The sequence below is a fragment of the Chiroxiphia lanceolata genome, chromosome 4 (genome assembly GCF_009829145.1).
Source record: "Chiroxiphia lanceolata isolate bChiLan1 chromosome 4, bChiLan1.pri, whole genome shotgun sequence".
In the NCBI taxonomy this organism is placed as follows: Eukaryota; Metazoa; Chordata; class Aves; order Passeriformes; family Pipridae; genus Chiroxiphia; species Chiroxiphia lanceolata.
This window is the reverse complement of record NC_045640.1, coordinates 1,716,173-1,743,205: the sequence shown is the minus strand read 5'-3', so window position 1 is coordinate 1,743,205 and position 27,033 is coordinate 1,716,173. Positions and strand designations below refer to the sequence as shown.

Genomic DNA, 27,033 nt, shown 5'->3' with positions numbered 1-27,033 from the left:
GAAGCCTCTGGGAGCCGATGATCGTCACCCCGGGCTCGTAACCCAGGCAGGAGTTTTCACAGCTGAGGGTATGACACATCAACAAGGCTCTTAAAACAAAATCCAGGCTCCCAAACAGGAGCACATGTGCTTCCAGGTGGCATTCCTGTCCTCAGATGTTCAAATGGGATTTCTTTCCTGTGCTTCTAACAGGGAATGTGCCAAAGGAAAATGGGAAACCCCCCTCCCCGTTCGCTGCCAGTAGTGACAACTTTGAACTCTTGCCTTCAGGCAACGTTTGTGTTTTCCTCCAGAAATACCTGGATTAGGGAATTGATCGTGTTTTAATGACCTGATCTTTGCTGCCAGAGTATTTTCAAGGTGTATGACAAGCAGTAATTAAAGATGCAAAGCTTTCACGGGCAGCTACGTCACCCGGTTTCACCGCTGGAAAACTGAGAGGCAAGAGGCTGATGGGAAGTTCAATAACTAAAATTAAATAAAGGCACAGATGAGGATGATTTATTCAAGCTTAGAAATAAGCTTGGCTGTTTGCATGCCTGGAAGAGCCCTGAGAGCAAAGCAAAAGAGCATTTACTGATGGGAAAATCTCTTCTCTTGCAGGTTGTTGGTCTCCTCTTGCCCAACCAGACGCTGGCATCCACTGTGTTTTGGCAGGTAGCACCTGCTGGGGTGGGTGGGGAATGTGGGGGAGAGGAAAGTGGAATTTTGCCTGGAGGACAAACTGATGCACGTGGCCGTTCTGCTCTGGTCGTGGTTTAGGGAGAGGATGTGGCTGGATATAATTAGGGAAGGGTTTGGTAGGTCTGGAAGGGACTATAAACCAATATATGGGTCCGTTTTATCCCACAGCTACTTTTGCCATCACAAAGGAAGTGGTAAAATGGTCCAAAATTTCATAATCAGCTTTTTGAACCCATTTTGTACAGGTGTAAATGTAAACAGAAAGAAAATTTTGACACGTCTGCTGATTTGTGGGCACCCTGTCATGTAGTTTGGATCTTCCCTGGTGAATTCCCCTTGGAAGTGCAGGGCTAGGGATGATAGGAGGCCTCATTCCCAGGAATTTTGGGAGTAGCTGTGCATTGCAAAGCCAAGGACCTCTGCTTCTCAGTTTGCTACAGGAGCTTTGGGAGAAAAATAGTCTGTGTGTAGGGAGGTGTTGGTGTAATTTCCCACTAAAATTCTGGGAATTAGGAGTAAGGGGAGGAGGTGTGCACGTGAATGAGTTATATCCATAGTAAACACGCCACTTCAGTGCGATTTCAGCACTCACTGAGACGAAGGAACAAGTTATTTTCAGCCTTATTTTCAGTGGTGAATGTCTTTTTATTGTCTGCAGTGTAAGTGGTGGTAGGGAATTATGCAGTTGAGGAACATCAAAGCAGAGTGGGATCTGCCTGGTTGTGTTAAAAGCATGGCAGAGCTGAGAATCTGTTGGAATGTGCCAATAACTTGTGGTCTGGTGGGTTTAGCTGAAGGTTGTGCCTGGTGGCTTCACCTGCTGGGAGTGGGAGAGTGGCTGGAGACATCCTGACTTGTCCAGGTTTTTGCAGGCAGCTCCCCCCACCTGTTTTTAGGCATCTGTGTTGGAATCACAGGATGGTTTGGGTTGGAAGGGACCTCAAAGACCATCTCATTCCACCCCCCTGCCATGGACAGGGACACCTTCCACTAGCCCAGGTTGCTCCAAGCCCCATCCAACCTGGCCTTGGACAATTCCAGGGATCCAGGGACAGCCACAGCTTCTCTGTTCCAGTGCCACTTTAATGCCATCTGTATCAATAAGCTGGTACATCTGCTCATCTCCTGTTCCTCAGCTGAAGCCTCCCATGACCCTCTGTGTGAGAAACTTGGAGCTCAATAAGTGACTGATGAAACGGCTGCTGGGCTTCCTGCTACATCCTAACAGCAGGATGGATTTGATGCTTGGGCATCAGGAAGAATTTCTTCACAGGAAGGGCAATTAGACATTGGAATGGGCTGCCCGGGGAGGTGGTGGAATCCCCATCCCTGGAGGTGTCCAAGGAACAACTGGACGTGGCACTCAGTGCTCTGGGCTGTGTGACAAGGTGGTGACAGGTCACAGATTGGATTCGATGATCCCAGAGGTTCTTTTCCAACCCAAACGATTCTGTGATTCCGTGAAAATAAAAATCAATAGCACTGAGGTGTCACTGGAGGTGGACTGGGCCAGGAGAGGAGTTGCACATCAAGCTCCCAGGGGAGCAGAGCTGCCCCCTGGGCACTGAGAGATTCCTGCCCCTCACTTTGAAGGCCATTAAACCACACGCAGACCATCCCCAAACCTTCGGGACGAGGCACCAGGGAGGTGAATTTTCCCCCTAGATCTCCCACATTTGTAGAAGATCCATTCATTTTCCTGAAGTCCTGCTGATGCCTGCCTCTCCTTGTTCCCTCTCTAGTGGTTGAATCAGAGCCACAACGCCTGCGTCAACTATGCAAACCGCAACGCGACAAAGGTGAGGAGACCCAACATATGTGGCGCGTCAGGGCTGTTTTGACACGGCAGCAGAAGCCCTGTCTCTTCCCTGCTAATGGAAACTCCGTGAGGAATTTATAGCTTGGCCATTCTCCTGTGTAGGCTCCCAGTTTAACCCCTCGGCTGGAAGCGGCACGAGGGTCTCGGCGCGTCGCTCGAGGCGCGCCCGAGCTCAGCCAGGTCGTGGTTCAGGCTGGGGTGGGATGGTTTAATTGGCACGCAAATGAGCGCAGAGCAAAGCGGTGTCGGGGGTTTTTGGGACGGGACGAGGTGTCTCCCCGAGCACGCTGCCGGCTCCCCGGGGCTTCGTCTGCGCTGCCGGGAAGGGGCGGGGCTGCTCCCGCTCTCCTCCTTCTCCCTTAGCCTTCATTCATCCCGTGTCAGGATGTGGGAAGCCGAGCTGGAAACCGTCCAGCTCATCGAGATAACATTTCAGAGACAAAATATTTAATGTGGCGAGTTTGGGGTTCAGCACTAGAGGGTAAAAATGCTAATTTGGTACCATTTGCTGAATTTCATTCCCGTCCTCCCTTTGAGCTGCTATTATTACGATTTTCTGATGCCAATTAATTTTCCATTCCCTTTAACCTCGCTCATGAGGCCACGGTTTCCCTCGCTCTTGCCTCTCTGCTTGCTGACAGACCGTGTGTCGCAGAACAATATGACAAAATTCAACCTGTCTGTGCTTTGAAACAAATAAAACCAGAACAAACAAACAAACCAAAAAAAAAAAAAAGAACCAAAAAACTTGGTTGCGTTTTAATAACCAGAAGTTTGTTTACTGAAAATATGTTTTGTTTTTTCTTTCCAAAGCCTTCTCCGACATCCAAGTTCATCCAGGGCTACTTGGGAGCTGTCATAAGTGCTGTCTCAATAGCAGTGGGTAACGCTTTATATCTCTTTATTTCGTGACTTGCGGCGGCGCCGCGGTGCTTTGGAGAGGCTTGTTTGGGTTGCCAAGCATGTTTTTGCCTTTTAATTGACAGAATTCGGCCCTCACAACCAGAAATATTGTAACCCTGAGGTGTGTCTGTCCATGCATGCCAAAGCTTTTCCCCGGAGGGAGACTTCTAAGTGCTTCCAGAACTCCCTGCGCCGTGGCTTTGCTGCTCCGTGAACTCAAATTGTCAAATTATCCATTAACTGGGGGTGAATTTACCTGTTCCAAATGAAAATGGACACTTTGAGGCTGCAGGGTGATGGTGTGGCAGCTGAGGTGCTGAAGAGAGGCAGGACTCTGGAGATGTTCTCCTGGTGGGTTGGCACCTCGATCCACAGTGCTTGGAATTGCATCTTTCGCCTGTGGACATTTTTCAAGCTGGAAACGGTGCTCAGATCTTATTATGGAATCATGGGATGGTTTGAGTTGGAAGGGACCTTAAAGATCATCCAGTCTCACCCCCTACCATGGGCAGGGACACCTTCAAATAGACCAGGTTGCTCCAACCTGGCCTTGTACATTTCCAGGGATCCAGGGGCAGCCACAGCTGCTCTGCCCAACCTGGGACAGGGCCTCCCCACCCTCACAGCCAGGAATTCCTTCCCAATATCACATCTAGCCCTGCCCTCTGGCACTGGGAAGCTATTCCCTGTGTCCTGTCCCTCCATGCCTTGTCCCCAGTCCCTCTCCAGCTCTCCTGGAGCCCCTTTAGGCCCTGCCAGGGGCTCTCAGCTCTCCCTGGAGCCTTCTCTTCTCCAGGGGAACCCCCCCAGTTCTCCCAACCTGGCTCCAGAGCAGGGGGGCTCCAGCCCTGGCAGCAGCTCCGTGGCCTCCTCTAAAGTCATATCTGAAGTAACCTGTAGGAGAGGAGCTTTCAACATCACTAAAATCATTGTCTCTTGACTTTTAACACTCCTATTTCCTAATAGCACAAGGGGACATTGGTAGCAGGGTCAGCTCATTCCCAAAGGGACAGGGACATTTCTCAGGAGCAATTCACGGAAGTTATTTCTTATATCGGGTTTTCAAATAAGCCTCTGAAGTAAAAGGTTGTACCTTTCCTGCTGGAACATTAAGGATCCCACAGCAAATACCAAAAAATGATACTTTTTCCCCCTGGCCAAGATTTTTTTCTTAAGCCACAGAAAGTTTGATTTTGCTTCTTGCACAGCTACCAGACAACTTTGCAAAGGGCGTAGAGTTGTTGAAGTGCCTTGAGGTTTTGAGGGGGAACTGTCCATTTGACTGGATACACATCTGCTGGATAGTTTTCAGTGTTTCTGGCTTGGCCTGCTCTGTATCCCCCCTGTTACCCCTTCACTGCAGAATTAACCCTGCACAGCCCAGCCTGGCATCGGTGTGAGCTCCCACACTTCATAACCCCAAGGAGCTGTTCCCACGCCAATCCACGCTTTTCCAGCTGAAGTATAATCCAAATCCCCATCCCACCAACCTCAGCGCTGTGTTTTCCATCCACAGCTTCCATGGGAGACCTTGAGTGTCCTCCTCAGTCCTTAGTTCAGCCTTTTCCCACCCTGTGAATTACTAAAGCGAAATTCTCCGGCTTGACGTGCTGCTGCCACTCACAACCTGCCTCCCGACCCCCAGCACGGCTCCAGGGATGAAAATTCCACATTGTTGGCATTAATGCTCCTCTCCATTTCAGCAACAGGGGCAGATTAGAGGGGCAGGAGACCTGGAGGAGTCGTGTTGGCAGAGTTTTGGCACCCTGAGGAGCTTTGGTAAGGAAACCACTGAGAGGTGTCCGTGTTGGGACAGCTGGTGCAGGTCTTGGAAATCTTTGGTTCCTCCAAGGCTGACTCAGATCCTGCAAAGAAGTTGAAGCAGAACAACACGTTCAAAGTGCAGGAGGGACCATCAGTGGTGCTGTGAGAAATACTTGTGTAGAAAGCAGAGAGTGAAAAGCTCCCCTGGGACTTGTAGATGATAAAATTGCAGCATTTCAGCCTCATGCAAGGGGAAATCCTCCTGCCAGAGGGTGTTTCTACCTTCTTGCAAGTGCCACCATGGTGCCACCGCATCCACTGGGATTCCCTTGGTGAGTGTGAAGAGCTCTGGAATAGCTGTGGTGCTCTGAGGGTCAGAATATTGTTCCAGGGGGGCAGGAGCTTTCCACAGATCCGTGGATGTAGCTGGGGGGGGTGGAGAAGGGCAAAAGCCTTCATGGGTTGTTCTTCTTCCTGATGTTGGAAGAAGGACTTCTTCCACGTGGAGCAGCCTCCACAGGTGCTTTCTCCTTCCTGATGTTGGCAGAAGATCCAGGTGGAGCAGGCTGTGGCACGTGGGGTGTGTGACAATGAAGTCTCTGTGCGCTGATGTCCCCGTAGCCGAGCCTTTGGGGACTCTCCCACTGCCTGTGTTACTGTGGAATAACTTGTGTCCTCCTCATCCCTGACAGCACTTATTCCCTGCTGCATTCCCAACGTGGAGAAAACCCTGCAGAGCAGGGAGGGATTTTTTAATGTTGTAAATACCTGGATTAATAACCGGCGACTCCTTGAGAGCCGAGTTTGGGTTTCTTGTAAACGACGACGACAAATAATAAACAGCCCTGAGGGTTCATTACCTGGTGTACTCAGCCCTCATTAACCGGTCTCTGCTGTCAGTTAGCAACAAATCAGCTCCCAGTGTGAGCCTCCCGTGGGCTGTGGAGAGCCAGGATTAATTAAAGTGAGCCCCTTCCACGTTTGCAGTTGGCAAACGACGCGGGAGAAGGCTCGGGAAGGGACAGAGCAGCTGACCTGGGATTGTGCTTCCCCTGATCCTCATCCTCCCTGTCTTTTACAGGAGGGACGAGCAAATCGCTTGTTCAGAGACCAGAGTTTGACTTTGTGTGTCTCGCAGTTGGAGAAGTCTTAGGAAATCTTTGGAAACAACCTGATTTTCCTCCTATTTTAGACAGAGAGGAATCCCTGTCAGAAAGGGGCGATTCTCCTCCCTCAGATCCAGTGCTGCATCCACAACTCCTGATTTCCAGCCTTTTGGGATGAGTTTGGGGAGGAATCAATATTCTTTCATTTGATATTTTTCAATATTTCCCCCCCAATATTCCCTTTTCTTTCCACCTACTCCCATCCCCACCTGATTCACACAGAGCTTCGTGCAAGGAAAGCTCTGCCGGGGTCCAGGATTTTATTTCTTCTCGGGTGAAGGGAATCACTTGAAGTAAGGCTGGAAAAGATGTTTGGGTTGGAAGAGATCCCAAAGATCATCCAATTCCAACCCCCTGCCATGGGCAGGGACACCTTCCACTAGCCCAGGTTGCTCCAAGCCCCATCCAACCAGGCCTTGGACTCTTCCAGAGATGGACCAGCCACAGCTTCTCTGGACACCCTCTAAAATTTCTCTTTCTATGATCATAGTTTATTTTTATCCCATTTTCTATAAACCAGCCTCTTTCCTGCCTTTTCCTTTGATCGCTCCTGTTTCACCGCTGTTCTGAGCGATAATTGTTATTTTTTTTTTCCCAAACAATCGAGTGGATTCCTGTGATTAGGCTCTATTTTCTCAGATCTGGCTGCTGTTCCTGATGGTGGTGTATGAAGCTTAATTAATACCAGCTGGTTTTCCTAAACGAGGCAAACAAAGGCAGAGAGGAGTAAAAAGACTTGAGAAAGACCAAGCGTGTTTTAAATGTTTGGGATTTTTTTTTTTCTATTCCCCAAATATTCCAGTGCCAAGAGCTGTACAGATCAGAGGGTTTGTAATTAGGCAGAAACTCTTTCCAGCTCACACACAGACACACAGACACACACACACACACTCTTACTCTGCTATTTTTTCCCACTTTTAAAAGGTTAAAAAAGCTACACAAAGCCAATTTTATTGGTAATGATTGCTTTTTTATATATTATAATTTTATATGTATAATTATTTTTATTATTTATATATATAAAAATAGGTTTCTTTAGCTCAGGGAAGTTGTGGCTTCCCCATCCCTGGAAGTGTTCAAGGCCAGGCTTGGAGCAAACTGGTCTAGTGGAAGGTGTCCCTGCCCAGGGCAGGGGGGTGGAGTGAGATGGGCTTTGAGGTTCCTTCCAACCCAAACCATTTTAGGGTTCTCTGATTCTTGCTTTCAGATCCAAACTCCATTTTCTGTGTCATTGCTGATCCCTTTTGGTTCTGACTCAGCTCTTCAGTGCTATGACATCAGACTCAAACCTCAGTTTGAGGTCAGAAGGGATTCTTGGGGCTGCCATGAAACGATTGAAAATTAAATCAGACAAGGGCTGTGAGCAGCCACTCTCTGGTCTCTGGGTTGCCACTGGTGCTCAGACCTTCAAATTGGTGATTAGGGGTGTTAACCCAGGGGTTACCTCACCTGGAGCCCATGGGGATGAGTCCTTGGGTTCCTCACAGCATCTCACAGCGGCGCCGTCATTGCTGTCGTCTTGAAATCAGACCTTTATCCCTCAGTTTTTCCATTTCCACGATCGTGGCTTCAACTTCTGCCAAAAGCAGCTCCAAACCTTGCTCCTTGTGATACTGGAGACCTTGTGCCAGCTCTCTGAGGGGTCTCCTCTCTCCTGCCAGCCCCGTTTGGCCGCGTTTCCACATCTCCCCGTATGTTGTCGCTCAGCTCCGTGCTCAGGTGTCACCTCCTTGTCCATCTGTTGTCCACTCCACGTACCCTGGAGGTGCCACGTGCATCCCTGCTGCTGGCATTGGGCTTTCCTGATGACAGGATGGGCTCTAATTAGACCATGGGAAGCCTGGCAGGGACACAGAGTGTGTTTTATTTATATAGGTGTAAGTTAACCAGGAAACATCTCGTGGCAGCCAAGGTTTAGGTTGGATCTGAGAAAGAGGTTCTTCCCCCAGAGGCTGGTTGGGCACTGCCCAGGCTCCCCAGGGCAGTGGGCACATCCCCAAGGCTGCCAGAACTCCAGCAGGGTTTGGCTGATCCTCTGGGGCACAGGGTGGGTCTCTTGGGGCTGGGCCTGTGCAAGGCTGAGGGTTGGGCTGGGTGGTCCTGGTGGGTCCCTTCCAGTTCAGCTTATTCTGGGATTCCCCTTTGGGCAGGGCTTCAATTCCCCCCCCAGGGAAAGGGGAAGCAAAACCACATGTGTGAGATCAGACACCACTGATGTGAAGGGATGGTGGGGTTTGCCCCAGTTCCCAAGCTCCCTCCTTCCCCTTTCAAACACACCAGGGTTTGTAACTTCTAACAATGTTTTTATTAAGTCCAAGTTTGGGATTTGTGGTCTTGTCAGCACAGAGACAAATAAATATGTTGTTCTCACTTAGCAACCTGAGCTAAATTCTGACAAAAGTAGGTGTTTTGTCTTCTTTTGTGTAAGAGAGAGAGAGATGAAGTGTCAGTAACCATGACTGCCAGCCAGGCTGGATGCTTTGCATTGATCTCCACACTTAAAATGTACCTGCTCAGCACTTGGATGTTTCTTTTTGTCTTACATTACTGGGTAACCTTGCCTTAAAAAATCGGGTGATTAATGCCATTAACAACTTTGTTTTGTCAGCTCCTATAATGACTCACCTTGGAGTCACTGCTGGTCAGACAGGAGGGTGTTTAAAGCATCTCTTCACAGGTAGACCCAGGTCTTTTCATTTTAGATGTGCCTCCTTGCTTCCTGATCCTAAATCCTGACTCTGGACAAGGCAATGGAGGTGGGCAACTGATGCCAGTGGGATTTACGGATGCTCTGGGTTATTGCAGGGTACATACCCAGTGCTTTCACAAACTGAAAGTTTATGGGGTGAAACTTGAATTTCTGTAAAACCAAACTGGGTGAAAACTGGAGAAAAATGGGGCAGTTTCAGATTCCTGGTCTGGTTTGCTGAGGTGTCCTGTGTCTGGAGCTCCAGAAATATCTGGGGGAGCTGGGGGGGCTCAGCCTGGAGAAAAAGAGGCTCAGGGGGGACCTTTTGGCTCTGCAACTCCCTGACAGGAGGGGGAGCTGGGGGTGGGTCAGGCTCTGCTCCCAGGGAACAAGGAACAGGAGGAGAGGGAACGGCCCCAAGTTGCTCCAGGGGAAGTTTGGGTTGGACATCAAGAAGAATTTCTTCATGGAAAGGGTTGTCAGGCATTGGAAGGGGCTGCCCAGGGCAGTGGTGGAGTCTCCATCCCTGGAGGGGTTTAAAATCCCTGTGGATGTGGCACTTGGGGACATGGGTCAGTGGTGGCCTTGGCAGTGCTGGGGGATGGTTGGACTCGGTTGATCTTGGAGGACTTTTCCAACCTAAACGACTCTATGATTCCATGATACTTTTTTTTCTTGGAAAATTGCAAGGGAAACACCGTCCCTGCTAGTCTGGAGCTTTGTACAGATCGATTTTAGGACCCCTGACACTCTTGAGTCTGTGGATTCGAGTCTGTTTTCATCCAATAAGCAGCTGCAGCAGTTGAGCTGTTACTTCTGGGCAGATGGACATGGCAAAAATGATATTTTTAAACAAGTTGGATTTCTCCACCCCACCCCCCCCAAAAAAAAAAAATCAGCACTTTGCAAAATCTAAAGAGTTTTGCTGGAAAACATCCCTTACAACCCAAGACATTCACAACCACATAGGATTTCAGCCAAAATATCTGGTTTCTCTTCTCCTAAGGAAACTGAGAGGTGAAGAGTCTTCAAGCATAGGATTATCTCTGGAAAACAATATTAATGTTGCAGTGGTTGGGTCACAGTTGGCTTTGGCATTTCCTGCCCTTGGAGCCCTGAGCTTTAATCCAGAATCCCAGGATATGCAGAGCTGGAAGGGATCCACAAGGATCGTCGAGTCAAACTCTTGGCCCTACACAGGACCATCCCCAGGAGTCACATCCAGGTGATGCCTGAGGGTCTCTGACCAAAGCTAGAAGGAGAATCGAAGAACTTTAATTAAATTAGAGTTGGGCTGCTTTGTTGCACTTATAAAATTAATGAGCAATAAAAGAACAGGATCTTGATGGGGTTTTTTTCCCCCGTGTGAGGAAGGACAGGAGCTGTTGGACCAATTCAGCGTGGCAGGGAGGGCATCCCTGCTCCAGGTCAGCTCCTGTGCCATCAGTTCCCCAATCCATGGACTGTTCCTCCTTCCCTGCTCCCTTTGCACACTGAACTCACACACACACACACACAATTTTTCGCTCTCCTCCGTAGGTGGAGGTGCCCCTGTGGATTTTTCTAATCCCAGCTCCTTCTTCCTGATAATTGTCTGTGAGGCTGCATTGACAGGCTGTGAATGTGGTGTGAGGCCCATAATCAGCCTGTGAGACAGCACAGGAGGCCACCCACTGCCCTCAGGACTGTCCCTCACTTAGGGCAGGCGAGGAAGGTTTGGAAGCCGGAGGAAGTTGGTGCCAAGCAGGGTGAGGGGTGGGAGAGGATGGAGCGTGGCCTGCAGCCTCCACGGAGGTGAACTGGGCAGCCAGGGGCAGGAGGAAAATCACAGTGGGCTGGGGTGATAAACTCCTGCTTGCTGCTTTTAAATGGCTCTAAAATCTGAATCAAAAATCTCCTGTTCCTGCTCCTCTTCTCTGTGGATTCACAGATGCTGTGTTCAGACACCAGAAGAGACTGGTTGGATCATTCAGACTGGAAAGCCAGCTTGGAAATTCCTCCGTTGAGCCCATAAATCATTGGAGCTGTAGCAGCCAATTCCCATCCTGTCTCTGGATTTAGGAGTGCATGGCAAGCACCAGGTCCTTGCCAACCCCATCCCTGGAAGTGTCCAAGGCCAGTTGGGATGGGGCTTGGAGCAACCTGGGCTAGTGGAAGGTGTCCCTGCCCATGGCAGGGGGGTGGAATTAGATGGTCCTTAAGGTCCCTTCCAACCCAAACTGTTCTGTGATTCTTTGAGTGCTGCCTTCTCAGCTCCCTGTGCTTCTCTGCAGCATTTTGTCTCTTGTTCCATTAGTGTTTCTTTGTTTCCAGCAAATTTGTTCTCATTGATGCTGTTTCCCTCTGCCCCTGCCCAGCCCCACAACACCCAGGTCTGATGCAGGGCCCAGGTGCATGGAAAACTTGATATTGAGGCAACAGTCTCTTGTTTCAGGCATGGATCCATCCCACTGTCTTCCTTTCTCCATCATCTTCCAAAACAAGTTTGTCTCATTACCAGCACGAATCCCCTGTTTTCCTGCTCCTGCCTCTCCTGCAATCTTGCTTCTTTCTCGAGACTACACTGTTTTTTCCCATGGAAAAATCCACCTGGGGATTGTTGTGGTCACCCCTTCTTCCAGTCATCTTGGGTGTGACATTTCCTCCTTTCCACGCTCTTGCTCCTCTCTAACTTCCTTCTCCACACGGATCCTTATTGCTTTTCCCTTCCCTTAGACTCCTCCATTCTGTTCTCCTTGCCTTGGTAAAGCTCCAGTTGGGAAACAGCCCAGTTTTCCATCTCTCCCAGCCTCTTCACCTCCCAGCCCTAATGAATGAGTTTTTTCCTTCCTTCTCCTAATGCTCTTTTCTTCAGCTTGGCTGTTTGGGACTCATCAGATGCAATTAGTGTTCAAATCCAGCAATCTGGTGATTGGAGGGATGAAGGAAAAGCTTCTCTGGAGCCAATCCCTCCTTCCAAGTGGACTTTCCAGGTCACTTGGAGCAGCCAGCTCCAACTGCAGTGGTCAGGGTTGTCCCAGAGCTGAATCCCTAAAATCAGTGGTGGTTTCCCCAGCACAATTAACAAAGTGTGGAGAGCTACTCAGTGACACTTCGGTGGTGTCACCTGCCAACCAATGTCCACCTTGCTCCCTGAACTCTTAATATTCCTATATTTTATAAAAACTCCCTCTCAAAATTAAGTGAAATAACTTCCTGGGCTTTTTGAATGTATTTACTGCACTAGAACTGGTTTAAGAGGTGCAGGGTTAGACCTTTAGCAAATGGTTTGGTCCTTGCCAACTTCAGGCATTCAAAAGCCCCATCTCTCAGGCTTCAAAAATCTTAATAAAAGGAGGGGGGAAATCAGGGATTTTTTTATAAAATTCCTGTTTTAAAACTTGTGTCATGGTGGACATGAGGTGGGAAGTTCGTGAGACAAGAAGGAAAAGAAAAGGAAGCAGAAGTGTTGATCTGTGTGATGGTATTTGGTGGTACCGGTTTCAAGGTGGGGCGACATCACAGACATTGTCCTTCTGCTGAGATAATGTTGTTGATGCTGAAAACAAACCCTGGTGGCAAAATAAATAGCAGGAATTCTTGAGGAAGAGGGATGAAGGAAAGGCAGAGTGGTGCCCAGAGGCACAACAGAGCCCTGAGTAAGGTTTCTCTCCCGTTGACAGTGTTTGGTCCTGGTTTTGTGTTGCGGGATTTTAGGAACCGTTGTGTAATGTATCCCTGTGTCCAGCTTCCTCTGGATTTTTTGGGATGTTCCATCAGCCAGATCAAGGAGGTGCTCTGGAGGAAAAAACCTCGACAAACCAGGCAATTTGAAAAAGCTGGATTTGTCCTCTAATCCAGGTCACAGCGTACGAATATGTGGATGACTCCCCATCCCTGGAAGTGTCCAAGGCCAGGCTGGATGGGGCTTGGAGCAACCTGGTCTTGTGGAAGTTGTCCCATGGCAGGGGGTGGATCTGGATGATCTTTAATGTCCCTTCCAATCCAAACCATTCCATTATTCTATGAATATCCCAGTACTGCACTGAAAGCAGTGGGAGAAGAATGAAAACCCTTCAAAAAGCCCATTTCTCTGTGCTGAGCTGCAAAGGGAGCCCACAGGATAAGAGGAGGCAACCTTAAAGTTGCACCAGGAGAGGCTGAGATTGGAGATTAGGAAGAATTCCTTCACCAAAAGGGTTGTCAAGCACTGGCTGCCCAGGGCAGTGTTGGAGTCACCATTCCTGAAGGGATTTAAAAGCCCTGTGGATGTGGCACTTGGGGACATGGGTCAGTGGTGGCCTTGGCAGAGCTGAGGAATGATTGGACTCGATGATCTCAGAGGACTTTTCCAACTCAAATGATTCTGAGATTCTGCCACACTTGGTGGGATGAATCCCAGTGGACTCAGTGTTCCATGTGCTGTAGATCCCAGATCTACACCAGTGCTGTAGATCCCAGATCAGGGACAGGCTGTAGGAAGGGTGAGGATCACAATAATAATCCTGCAGTTGATTTTTAGTGATGAATTTGCCTCAACAGTGTTCTTTGGCAACCCCATGTAATTAAACTCATTAACATCTCCTTGCTGATGGCCCTTTTCCTTAGGGGGAGCTGAGGTTGAGGAGTCCCTGCTCATTGTCAGATGCTCTCCGTGACCTGTTTGCCCTCATCCCACACTTCCTGACCTGCGGGAAAGAGTTCACAGATTGGCTACAGCAATTTCCAAACTGCGGAAAACAAAACCCTCATTAGTTCCCTCTATCCAGTCCTTGTGTTGGGAATTTGGGAGATTGGATTTAAATCTATAGCAACATCTAATTTCATGTTCCCAGCAGGGTGGTGGCTGTAAGTGGGGGAGCGACTTCATCACGTTGAATCTGAAAATAAAATGCTTTTATTAGTGGTGGCCTCACAGCGGTGCCTCTCCCAGACTCATCTTTGCTCTTTCAAAAGCTGCTGCTCTTCCACTTCATGGTCAAATCCCTCCATCAAACCTACAAGCAGAGGCTGCAAACCCAACAAAATTCATCATCGAGGCAGATTAACCATATCCAGGCTGTAAATGCCCAAATCCACGGGGCAAGAGCAGCAAAACCAGGCTTAAAAGTGTCTTATTCTTCAAGCCACACATCTTAGGCTGCTTTGCAGTTTCTGGAAGCATTGAGATTTTGAAAATGCACATCCCAACAGTTGGAAAAATGTAGGAAAAAATGAATTCAGTCATTTTTAAAGGGGGGAGAAGATCAAGACAAATCCCTCATTGTTGCCCAGACTAACAACCACGACTCTCTTGGGCTCAGCATTAGAGTCGAGTTGACCAAGGACAAGAGGAAGAACTCCTGCCTGGGGTCATGGTGAAAGCCTTGGAGAAAGGCTCTGGAAATACTTCATAGGGTTTGAAAACCAGCACTTTGCTTATGCAGGGCTTACCCAGCAGTTGTTCTTCTCAACATCTTCCTCTCAGCCTCCGAAAAGTCGGGATGTGCTGCGGATTCATGTATAATGTAGCAGCTCACAAAATATGTTCTCCCCTGCTTTGCTTTTCGTCTTAAAACCCCCCAAATCACTATTTTCTGGCAGCTTTTTGGCTTTGGCTGATTTTTTTTTTTTTTTAAATTTTGCTGCATTTTTGGCTGAAAACTCTTTGGCCACACATTGCTGAAGACTCGCATTTCCAGCCCAAAATTCCTATCTTGGGGCTGTTGGGTTTTGTTCGTGCATTTGGGGTTTGGGGGTTTTTTTTTGGGATGAAAAGGAGCAAATATTGTGAAGGAGAGTAATTTGAAGTAATTTGAAGAGAGAAACCGTTCCCCATGAACAGGTTTGTTTAGTTTTTAACCCCGTTTCTGCTTGAAACCAATTTTGATGGAGGTTCTCCAAACTATCGCTATTATCAACCTGAGGCTTATGAGGCAGCAACACTCCTCCTTGCTGCTTATACTAACATCTGAATTACATAGATCCATGAAAAACTATGGAGAGCATTAATCAAGGGTTGGAGGAGGCAACAAAAACTGATCCGTGGTTATAATAAACTTTATAGCCCAAAGGTTTTTATTGGAGTGGGGTGGTGTAGTTTACACAGACGCTGGAGAAGGAATTAATTGTGTTGGGCCACCACCACCACTGATATTTGGGTTTTCCCCAGCCAAGGGAGGGTTCCCAGCACCAAGGATTTTGTGCTGGATGTGGAAAATGCTGGTGAACTGGGTAAAAATGGAGCTGAGGGATTTCCAGAAGTACTGGAAGGTGTTCAGTGGTTTCTCTCTTGTCTTTTAGCTGGAAAGGGTTTAAACACAATGGTTGGGTCCAATCCTTAATTTAAACCCAATGGTTGGGTCCAGTCCTTAATTTAAATCCAGTGGTTGGGTTCAGTCCAACAGTTGGGTTCAGCTTTTCATTTAAACCCAACACGTGGGTTCAACCCTTCATTGAAGCCCAGTGTTGGATTCAGTCCTTAGTTTAAACCCAATTATTGGTTCAATCCAACAGTTGGGTTAAATCCTTCATATAAACCCAACACTTGGGTTCACCCCTTCATTTAAGCCCAACACTTGGGTTCAGCCCTTCATTTAAACCCAATGATTGGGTTCAACCCAATGGTTGTGTCCAAAACTTCATACAAACACCACAGTTGGGTTCAACCCTCCATATAAATCAAACAGTTGGGTTCAATCCTTAATTTAAACCCAATGGTTGGGTCCAATCCCTAATTTAAACCCAATGGTAGGATTCAATCCAACAGTTGAGTTCAACAGTACATATAAACCCAACACTTAAGTTCTGCCCTTCATATAAACCCAACACTTGGGTTCAGCCCTTCATTTAAGCCAAGCGGTTGGGTTCAACCCTCTCTGTAAACCAAACAGTTGGAATCAACCCTTCATTGAAGCTCAACAGTTGGATTTAACCCTTTGTTGGATAAGGGGTTGAACCCAACACAGCGAAACCCCGCAGTGTGTGTGGGGTTTGGTTCTCAAACACTTCTGTGTGGGGTGAGACCCCAAAGTGTCTGCAAGCTGTGACATCTGCCCTGCTCCTTGCAATGAACTGTCTCTGCATCTCTGGTTTGGTTTTTTTTTTTCCATTCCAAGGTGGGCCTTAATGTTCTGATTCAGAGAGCAAACAAGTTTACCCCGGCCACTCGTCTCCTGATCCAGAGGTTTGTGCCGTTCCCTGCTGTCGGTAAGAAATAACACCTTTCCTTTATGTTCAAAGTGTTGGCTGTAAACCTGCTGGTGGCCAAAAGCCACTGGGATGGACACCTAAGTCCTGCCTTCCTGCTCGTGGCCCCTCAGTGGTGGGTCCCTGAGTTGGTGCAGACAGTGGTGGGATGGTGCAAAGCAGCTTTTTGGCAGGAAAATGGTGCCAAGCTGCTGGTTGAGGCAGCTCACAAGGCTTTTTAGCTGCACTTTCCACTCTCAAGCAGCTTAAAAAATGACCAACATTGGCTGGTCCTTGTCCATTCAAATCTGAGGGCACTTAATTTGTGAGATCTGGTTTGAATCACATCAAATCAGATCTTCAAATAAGCAGTGGCATTATGGTTGTTTTACAATAAAATGCAGTGAAATGGTTCTACTCTGAATATACAGATTTGTGAGAGCCACTGATTAAAAACAGACTGAAGTGTGTGAAGAATTAAGGCTTTTTGGAGCATTTTACCAGCATTTTATTGACTGCTGAGTGAGGGAAGGGACAGGCTGGACTCAACCTTTGCTGGAGCCTCTGGTGACAACCTTGAGCTATTTTAGCCATGAAAAAATCACCAGTGGCTTTAGAGAAACTTTAATTTATAAAGATGGCACAAAAATTGCCCAAGAATGGAGGAAATCATTAAACAAAAGGGGGTTTTGCTCCCTGTTCCAGGTCCCTTTTCAACCATTTAATGCAAAACTTTCCTTTAAGCTTTTCCCTCTGCTGTGGAAGTACCACGTCCTTGGAGCTTCACTCGAGGATGCTCAGCCCCTTTACCTGAGCCCCTTTAACTGTTGCTCTCTGGTCCTGCTACTCCTTTTTTAATATAGACCTGCTTACTCTGACCCTCCAGACTTCAGTTCCTGAGTAACTGGGGGTTTTTTTTCCCCCCTTTTCTTCCAGAAAAACAGCTGCTTGCTCTGTCTGCAGAGCAAGGGGTAACGGAGATTGTGATCTGGGTGTCTCACTCCATCTTATTCCCGAGCCCTTCCTTGTACACAGAGGATCTGTTGACATTATTATGATGATTTTCCTGGAGTATATTTTAGAGGGTTTCAGTTTTCCCTGGGTTTTTATAACCAGGAGGGCACTTGGGGTGAGTCCAAGCCCCGGGAGGCAGCTCCAAGGCAGGGTTTGAGTCAAAGACACACACACACACAAGGAATCTGTGCTGCCGGGTTGATCTATTTTCATCCCAAGGTATGAGGAGGAAGAGGTTACGTTTGTGTTGGCATTGATTGAGGACCCATAATTAATTTGTTTAGCCTGCAATTAATTCTCCAGCTCCTATTTTATTTGTGTACCGTCATGCTTCGCTATGTGCCAGGACATCAGGAGTCCTCCCACTAATTGCTGTTTGGTGGTTCAGAAAGCTGTGAGTTACTGGTTTGCAGACCTGGACAAACTGTTTAATTAAGACTCGTCTTCCAATTACTTTTGAACCACCAGCCCCCAGCAAAAAAAGGCAGAATTTCTCTTTTTCTACGTGAAAAGACAGCTCTTGCTCCCAAAAAAACATGGGGATGTGGCACTCGGGGACATGGGTTAGTGGTGAACCTGGGGGAATGGTTGAACTTGATGATCTCAGAGGTCTTTTCCAAGCTTAGTGATCCTGGGATTCTATGAAACCAGTCCCACTAAGCAGTTTTCCCTTGCTTCCCTGTCACATTGATCTCCAACTGTGGCTGATAACAGGTGGAAAACTGGATGCCCCAAAGCTTTCTGGTCTCTCATCCCGAGTTATCCCAGGAGATGGAGCCTTGGGGAAGGGCAGCTGCTGTCTGGGTGGAAGGGAACAAGATTCCCAGCAGAGATATTCATAAAGGCTCCAAAAAGCTTTGGGCAGGCACTGGGAAAGCTGATCTGGGGGTCTTGCTGCCCTCAGAGACTCCCTGCGTGGTGTGTGTGTCTTCTCTGGGTCGTGGAACAGTTGTCTTTGCACCATAAAATAACCCAATATCTGCAGAAGTTCTGCCTGTAGGACATAAAGTGGTGCCAAGAGGGTGGGCCATGCCCTCACCCTCCTCCAAAGTTAGTTTGTAGTAGCTGAAAATCACGTTTATTCCTAAAAAAAAAACCTCCCCAGTCCCAGGGGATGGATCCAGGAAACCAATCCTGGTGGAGCAGCTCGTGGAGATGGCCAAGGTTTTGCAGAGCCAGTGGCTGCCCTGGTGTAAAAGGGGTTTTGGGGGTTGATGTTGGCCACCCTGGAGCATCATCTGGTGAAGGTGTTCTCCACAGAAAGGACAGGAAAAGGGAAGCAGTGTGTTGGAGCTGTGTTCTGGAGAGCTGAATCTGAGCAAGGAGGGGCTTGGTCCTTTCTCAGGGGTGAGGTGGGGAAGGATATCAATGCCCAGGGTTATTGCAAGGAACCCAATTTCCCCTCCTCTTCCCAAGAACTGCGTGTAAAGAGCTACCACCGAGGTAAGGGGTGTCACTGGAGGTGTTCTTGGCTAAAACCCCCACAGAAAACCCCAAAAGTTGCATCCCAAGACCTGCTCTGAAGGAAGTTAAAGCTGTAGAAAGATACTTATTACAGGGATGGGAGAGGGATGAAGGATTTCGTCTCCCTGAGCTTTTGTTTTAGTGTGTGTGTGTGTGGTTAAAATTGTTACATGTGTTTAGGTGGCACACAAGGATGTATTTAATGTGTGGAGAGCACCCTGGTATAGAAAATATGTATGTAAACATACAAAAGTGGCTTGTTTTGGTGTCTGAACCCCATTTCCAATACGCCGCGGAGTGTTTTCACAGCAGTGGTTTCCAGGCTTTATCACCACAATTCCTTCCCAAATTCTGCAAAATCAGTTTGTCTGCAAAGAAATTTCTTTATTTCTCATCCCCCCACTGCGTTTGAGACATCTATAAAATCCAAATTTAGCCATAATTAACAGCATTTTCTGCTTTCTGAGAAAGCAGAAGAGCAGGTCAGCGAGTTGCCTGTCTCAGACAAACGGGCTGGAATCAGGTTTTGAATTTGGGACCACCAGGTCAATGAATCCAGAGAAGCATTTTGGGAGCTTCAGGTCTGGCCACCCCATCCTGAGTCTCACAGGAACCTTGTGCTGGTGCATCCTTGGCCAGAGCACCTCCTCTGACGTGTTTTTTTATCCGCTCGGTTTTGATTGACGAGTAGAAGAACGGGGCATGTGAGTGTTAAAAAAGGAAAAAAAAACCAAACAACCAAGGTGGGGGGGAGGGGAGGCTAAACTTTCTTTAAATGAACTGCCTGTTTGCTTTTTCATCTGGGATTTTAAGGAGCTGAAGGGTTGGTAACACAGATCTTTTGATAGATGGGGAGAGCAGTCCCGTAGTTGGAATATTGAAGGGAGAGACAGAGTGTGCGTGTGTGTATGTTCCTCTCCTTCTCGAGTGTAAGGAGCATTTGTCACCACAAATCATCCTTGATTGCAGAGAGCTGTGTTCATATAGGGCTCACCCACCCACCACCCTCAAAAAATTAGACATTTGTTATATGACATGAGTTGAGATTAATTAGCGAATATTAACCCATCAAGCAGCGCAGAAGCACATTTTTGGAAAGCGGTGGTACTTGCAGCAACAGTGGGTTTGGATTAGTTTCTGGTCGGAAAGTTTGAGGCGAAATGTGGTGGTGGGGAGGTGCTGGAAAATGCCAGTTTATCAAAGCCCAAAGTTTTGGAGGAATTAGCAGCTTTTCCGGGGAAGAATTTAAGGAGCGGCTGAGCCCCGGAGAGAGGCTGCACCTGCAAGGGTGTTTCTCAACCCCAGCTCTTAATACATCACTCGAGGAGCAGGATTTGGGGTCATCTTGAGGCTGCAAAAGCCACAGGGTGGGCAAGGGGGGGGTCAGAAAGGGTCCTGGACCTGCTTCCAGCTGTGCTGTGAGTGCAGGGCAGAGACTGGGAAATGTCAGGTGGGATAAAGAGCTGTCATCGCTCAGAAAAATATTCATAAAGCAAAGAAACGGGTCTGTAACTCCAGAAAATAAGCCCATGGAGCCATTTCCACCCTAAAATGTGTGAAATCACAGAATCACGGGATGGTTTGGGTTGGAAGGGACCTTAAAGACCATCTAGTTCCAACTCCCTGCTGTGGGCAGGGACACCTTCCACTGGATCTTCCACTAGTCCTCCTGACTATTTTTCCTTATTTTCCCAGAGCAGCTGTGGCTGCCCCACCCCTGGAAGTGTCCAAGGCCAGGTTGGACAGGGCTTGGAGCAGCCTGGGCTAGTGGAAGGTGTCCCTGCCCATGTCAGGGGGATGGACTAGATGGCCTTGAAAGGTCCCTTCTAACCCAAACCATTCCATGATTCTATGAAAATCCTTTATTTAAGAAGAGTGCTGGTTTGGGAAGGGCACGATCCCACTCTGGGATGTCCCATCAGAAGAGGCAGCTGTCCCTCAGCAGTTCCTGATTGGCCAAGCCCAACTGGCCACCCAGTTCAAGGACCTGTTTTGACTTAGTAGGAGGAAATATCTGGTGAAGGATCACCGGGGAGAGGGTGGGAGGATGTGTGAACACCAGCACCTGGAAATGCTGGTATTTCCTTGGATCAACACATTTCTGATTGTTTTGCAAGTAAAGAAAATGATCTTGGTTATTATTCTCCTCTAAAGAATCCCATCTTTGTCTTGGGACCAGAGCAACTCGCAGAAACTCCTGGGCAGATTGGTGGAAGGAAAGGTAGGAAAGCTGAAGGAGCTGCCATTGGGTGTTGACCAGAGCTAATCATCCTGCTTTTCCCATCCTCAGCCAGTGCCAATATCTGCAACGTTGTCCTGATGAGGCACACGGAGCTGGAAGAAGGAATTGATGTGTTGGACAACAACGGGAACATCGTCGGGTCTTCCAGAATTGCTGCCAAACACGTACGTACCTGGGGTGTTCCTGGTGGGCTGGGACTCTGCTGGATTTCAGGCTCCACAAATCCCACAGGTGTAGGGATCCATGGCTGGAAAACAGATGAGCTTTGCCCCTCATTTGGAATGTTCTGGTGGACACGGGCTCGTGTCACGCTGGCGAATTTGGGGACTGACCTTGGTGCTTTGGGGGGGCACAGACTGACATGGGGAAATCCTCTACTGCCCTGATGCTTTCACAGGAATTCTTTGTGGGAACTTGCCAGCAGCTCCTGTTGAATACAAAGCAAACTTACACCTTTTTCTAAATTACACCTTTTTCTAAATGAAGACCAGTCCGTTTCCGAGCCGAGCAGCTTTTTAACCCTTTCCACTGCCCTAAAAGTTGCCAAGCAGAGCTTTGGGAGGGCAGCCAGATGTTTTTTTACCCTCGTCCCAACACCTGGGTTGTTTTCCCTGTAACCTGCCCCTGGCCATCTGCCTGGAATTTTTTCCCTTTTCATCCCTTTCCTGCCTAGTTTTGTCTCCTGAGCATCATCTGATTGTTTCCAAGTGGGCTTTAATCTGAAATGTAAAGCATGTACCCAAGCACACGCCCAGGCAGAGGAGTTAATAATATAATGCTTGGCATTTCTCTCCCTCCTTCTGTCCAAGGCTCTTAAGGCACTTCATAGACAGCAATTAATGTACAGATTTGCAGTCCTCGGCGAGAAATGGGAGCTCTCTAATATCTCTCCATATTGTTGTTTAACAGGGAGATTAAAACAATCTGTTGAAGGGCTCAGGGATACTTATTTGAGCCAGTTTTCCTCACTCATATCAACTGGCTTCGGGGCCCGAGTTCCCCTCTCCATCCTGATGGTTGAGGGGAAGGCAGACAACAGGGGAAATAAATATTAAAAGGGAAGGTGATGTAAGGGCAATGTAGGTGGGGTTTAAACTTGAAATTTGGGAGTTCTGAGAACTTCTGCTCAGCTGCCATGGAGTCCTAAGTTTTCTTCCTGAGCAGCTTAGTACTGGGTTTTGTCGTGTGGGATTTGGCAGATCCTTTGTGGAACACCTTGCACCTCTCTGAGGGGTTGTTGTGAGTGAAGGGTCCCAAGGACCTCATGTGGATGCTCCTGTGACATGGAATTGTGGAATGGTTTGGGTTGGAAGGGACCTTGAGGACCTTCAGTTCCACCCCCTGCCATGGGCAGGGACACCTTCCACTAGCCCAGGTTGCTCCAAGCCCTGTCCAGCCTGGCCTTGGACACTTCCAGGGATCCAGGGGCAGCCACAGCTTCTCTGCCCAACCTGTACCAGGGCCTCACCACCCTCTCAGCGAACCATTCCTTCCCAGTATCCCATCTAACCCTGCCCTCTGGCAATGGGAAGCCATTCCCTGTGTCCTGTCCCTCCATCACTTGTCCCAAGTCCCTCTCCAGCTCTCTTGAAGCCCCTTTAGGCCCTGGAAAGGGCTGGAGGGCAATTATCTGTTCCTCTGAAAGACCTTCTCTCGATCTTAGGGTATTTTATATATCTCAAAGTGCTTTGTCCCTCCCAGTGGAGGGACAACTGGTTGGGTGCTTTCCTGGGAGAGGAGAACCCCCTGTATGTTACAATACTTCACAATAAACCACCAGTGATTAAAAACCAGGAGCCAGTCTTGGAGCAGGCACTAAGGTTCTCATTCCCCCAGCGTGGAACTGAAATCAAAACTCAGTTGAGGGAGGAATTTTTGAAGCTGCTGCCCGGCCCACAGTGAGATATTTCACCTCACCACTTCTCTCAGGTAGCTCTTCTACCTCTCTCTCTTCCTCCAGGAAGCACCAACATGTTGGTGTAGGAACGTGATGGGATGTTTGAACACGTGAAATGAAATCAGGGAAGCTCTTGGGTGCCTGTCTTTATTCTGCTGGGTGTGTGACCGAGCGTGGAGGGCAAACGGGACGTGCACAAACAGCTGCTGGCAAAGCTGAAAGTGTGTGTTGGTGCTTTCAGTCACAGGAGCAACACAAGAAAGACCAGCCAGGGCATTTCTGAGCCCAGCAGGTACATCCTGGAGTTTGTTTCGAGTGTCATGGGTCTGTTTGTTTGTTTTCCCTTCGCAGGCACTGCTGGAAACAGCCCTGACCAGAGTGGTCCTGCCCATGCCTATACTGGTTCTACCTCCAATTATCATGTCCGTACTGGAAAAGTAAGTGTTGGGGGTGAAGGGGGGATTTGCAAGGGGAAGGGCTAAAAGATCCTCAGTGGGTGTCATTCACTGGTGTTTTATAGAATCACAGAACTGTTTGGGTTGGAAAAGCCCCCTCCAACTGTTCCCCAGCACTGCCAAGGCCACCCTTGCCCCCTGTCCCCAAGTGCCACATTCACACGGCTTTGAAATCCCTCCAGGGATGGGGGCTCCACCACTGCCCTGGGCAGCTGTGCCAGGGCTGGACAACCCCTTTCCAGGAAGGAATTTTCCCAGTATCTGACCTAAACCTCCCCTGGCACAGCTTGAGGCTGTTCCCTCTCCTCCTGTCCCTTGTTCCCTGGGAGCAGAGCCCGACCACCACCCCCTCGGCTCCCCCCTCCTGTCAGGGAGTTGTAGAGAGTGACAAGGTCTCCCTTCAAAGTCCACCAAAGACTTTTTTTTCTTATTAAGATTTTATTATTCCATCAGTTTGGACCACTGTCAAAGCTGTTAAAGTGTTACATGATTATTTTAAACCATCTCCCTGATTCCCCCCCAGGCAGTTCGAATCTCCCTTTTCTTTAGGGTCAGTCAGAACCAAAACTCTCTGAATTCCGTGGAAAACTGTCCATGAATTTTCAGTCCTGCACTTAACAAACATCAGAGCTGCCATGTGGGGTCATACTGAAGGTCTTGCCTGGTGTTCAGCCAGAGGTGGGGAATGTAGAACCCATCCTGTCCTTCAGAGGATCATCCAAACCCTCCTGGAGCTCTGGCAGCCTTGGGGCTGTGCCCACTGCCCTGGGGAGCCTGGGCAGTGCCCAACCAGCCTCTGAGGGAAGAACCTTTCCCTGAGATCCAACCTGAGCCTGCCCTGGCACAGCTCCAGCCATTCCCTGGGTGCTGTCCCTGGGCACAGAGAGCAGAGATTACCCCTCCTCTGCCCCTTGGGAGAAGCTGCAGACCCCGATGAATGTCCCCTCAGTCTCCTCTTCTCCAGCTGAACAACCCAAGTGGCCTCAGCTGCTCCTCAAAGAAGAATAAATGCTTCATAATTTCAGCAGAAATTGGTTTTCCTTCACCATTTAAACCGTTATCTCTCCTGGCAGATGTGTCTGTGGAGCAGCAGTGCCTGGATGGTGGCAAGGAGAGGGCGGGGTTATTATTTCACGCCCAGTTATCACAGAATCATGGAATGATTTCGGTTGGAAGGGACCTTAAAGACCACCCAGTTCCAACAGGGACACCTTCCACTATCCCATGTTCCTCAGTTATCTCACAGCAGAGGTTTTAATAGCTAAAAACCCCAACTTCCCCGTCCACCGGCCTTTCTCCCACCGTGCTTTCCAACACCTCCACATTTCCTTTATCCCGGAGATTCTCTGAGCCTGTTTGGAGCCGCTGGGTGCTTGTGGCTCCCGAGGACACCCATCAGCGGCTCGTTAGGTGTGAATGATCCGTGGGGTGGGGATCCCCTTCCCGGCCTCTGGAGACCGATTATCCCACTGAAAGATGGGGATGCTAAAGGACCTGCTGCCTTTGTCCCAGCGTCGAAACTGGAGGCTCTCCTTAAACAAACCTGTTGTTAGTGGCTCGGGTGACAGAGTAAATAACAATTAGTACGATTAGGGAGTGACCCAGACCTTTGGTGAGCTTTGTTTAACCTCGTGGAAACACCCTCGGGCAGTTTTCTCTCCTTAACAGAGGGGTCGGGGCTCCTTCTGTAAATTCGGAGGCTGATTTTGTAACATGTAAATTTAAAAATATAGATACAGGCTGGTACCCCTCCAGCACCCAGAGCTTCTCACCAGTATTAATTTCTCCCCTGGCCTGCGGGTGGGGAGAAACAAGGCAACAAACCCTATTTTGGAAACTGTAAATTCAGTTTTTTCAGCTCTTTTTACCCAAAATATGCTGTTTTCCTCTCTTTATCAAAGGGACTGTGGTGATTCCCTCCATCAGGGCACAGTCTTGGCAACACTTTCTGCAAACCAGAGTTGGGAGGTGTTTTCTGGAGACACACAGGGATGAGGAGTAGATTCCAGCCCCTCCTGATTTTGTGCAAAACGTCGGATTTTCAATTCATTCTCCTCCTTGGCAAAATCTCTTTCCTTCTCTGAGACCCTTTGTCACCCACAGGGTCCCCCAGGCCATGATCCAGCAGCAGGATCTGCTGGGAAGGTGCTCAGGAGTGACCATTCCTTCCCCTGGAGTAGGTTCCTCTGGAGTACCTTACTCAGGGCTTACTCAAAGTCATAAGGACTGAGGTTCCCATCTAACCACCCAAAAAAGATGCACATGAAGGACAAACCATTTTATTGCTTCAGAGGATCTTTGCTATTCTGGTTATCAACAGATAAAACCCTTTATATGCAAAAATACTGCAGAAAACTGGTCCCTGAGTTGTTAAATCATTGTCTCTGAGAGGGAACACTGAGGGACCATCCTGGGTCTTCCTAAGCATCCACAGGGTTAAGTAAAACTGAGAGTAAAATTTCACCTGGCACAAAATAAAACCGAGAGGAAAATTTGCTTTGTGCTTGGGAGCAAAATAAAACTAATACTAACATTTTTTTGTACTCGGGGGTTTCCTAAATTCCTGTATTGGTACAAGAGTTTTACTAAATGCACCCTTGCTCTGGGCAAGCCTTATCAAAACTGGTTTTTATCTGTGGACACACAGGAGGTTCTCCTCCAAAAAAACCCTCATTTTAACTAATGGAAAGACTTAATTCGGGTTTGGGAGAGAATATTTTCCTTCCCAATGAAACTCGGTGGATATAAAAATATCTGGGCGCTGCTTTTGCCTGCCTGAATTCTCCCCAGAGCTTCGTGCCTCCTGTTTGATTTTCCATCAAATATCTTTGGATTCCTGGAAGGCTGAGAGTGAGAAACAGCAGGGATAGGGAGTGGGGTGTGGTTTGGACACGCTGGTGGAGGTGGTGGTGTCCCTGGAAGATATGGCAGCACCTTTGGGACGTGGAGAACATCCCTCTCCATCCCTGAGGGATTCACAGTGCAGGTGTTGCCTCACAGATCTTTTAAGTGGTTGCTGAAGGACACAGTCAGAGGTAAAACCTCATTTTGGGAACAAAAACGACTTGGAGCATTTGGGGAAAAGTTTAACTTTTTGGATTGAGTGGGATTTGAGTTCGGCCAGGACGTTTTCCATGGGAATGACATCCAGGCCTGCATTGTCCAGGTGTTTATAGGAATCCTTACAGTGTCTATAAAGGAGAAAGGAGAGTGTGATGGCTCATTATTTGGAGGCTGGAGAGCTGGAATCAGAAGTCTCAGTCTGGATCTTCCCAAGTCATTTGCATTTGGGATTGTGGGGAAGGATGGGAGCGATTCTCCCGCCTTGCCTTGGAGCCTGGATGGACATGAGTGACGTGCTGGGGGGAGTCTCACCCATACAGGAACGTTCTTTGTGCTCCCAGCAGGGGTTTTCAGATTCCTGGAAAACTCCCTCCCTCCTTTTCCCCTCGGCATTCAAAAAGTTTATTTTAAGTGGCCAGTTCCTGGTCGCCGTCTTTCCACTTGGATCCAGGTCTTTCCTCTCTCTCAGCCATCTCTCCATCTGCATGTTTTAACTCCCCCAGCTGCCTCTCTCGTCTCTTGTGCCATTTTTTTCAGCTCTCTTGGCTCCTCTCATCTCTTTGCCTGCTGTGTATTTTAACTCCCAGGGCTGCCTTCTCTGCTCTCCAAGGAATTCAATGTTACCTCCCACTGCCGAGCTCCGCAGCGCTCCATTCTTTCCCCCATGTTTCATGCATTTCCTGCTGCTTGGACGCTCTGTGGAAGCAGTTAACATATAGAATCAATG

At 48.4% G+C, this 27,033-nt stretch overlaps 1 protein-coding gene across 1 annotated transcript in view; it reads left to right on the top strand.

Moving 5' to 3' along the window:
* The window catches only part of SFXN5 (sideroflexin 5), a 104,857-nt gene that overhangs the window by 46,418 nt on the left and 31,406 nt on the right, over nucleotides 1-27,033 (top strand). The window contains exons 7-12 of the mRNA XM_032686417.1: nucleotides 604-657; nucleotides 2,427-2,483; nucleotides 3,317-3,382; nucleotides 16,102-16,192; nucleotides 20,940-21,055; nucleotides 23,140-23,225. Coding sequence (XP_032542308.1) covers nucleotides 604-657; nucleotides 2,427-2,483; nucleotides 3,317-3,382; nucleotides 16,102-16,192; nucleotides 20,940-21,055; nucleotides 23,140-23,225 — 470 coding nt within the window. The remainder of the gene's footprint in view (nucleotides 1-603; nucleotides 658-2,426; nucleotides 2,484-3,316; nucleotides 3,383-16,101; nucleotides 16,193-20,939; nucleotides 21,056-23,139; nucleotides 23,226-27,033) is intronic.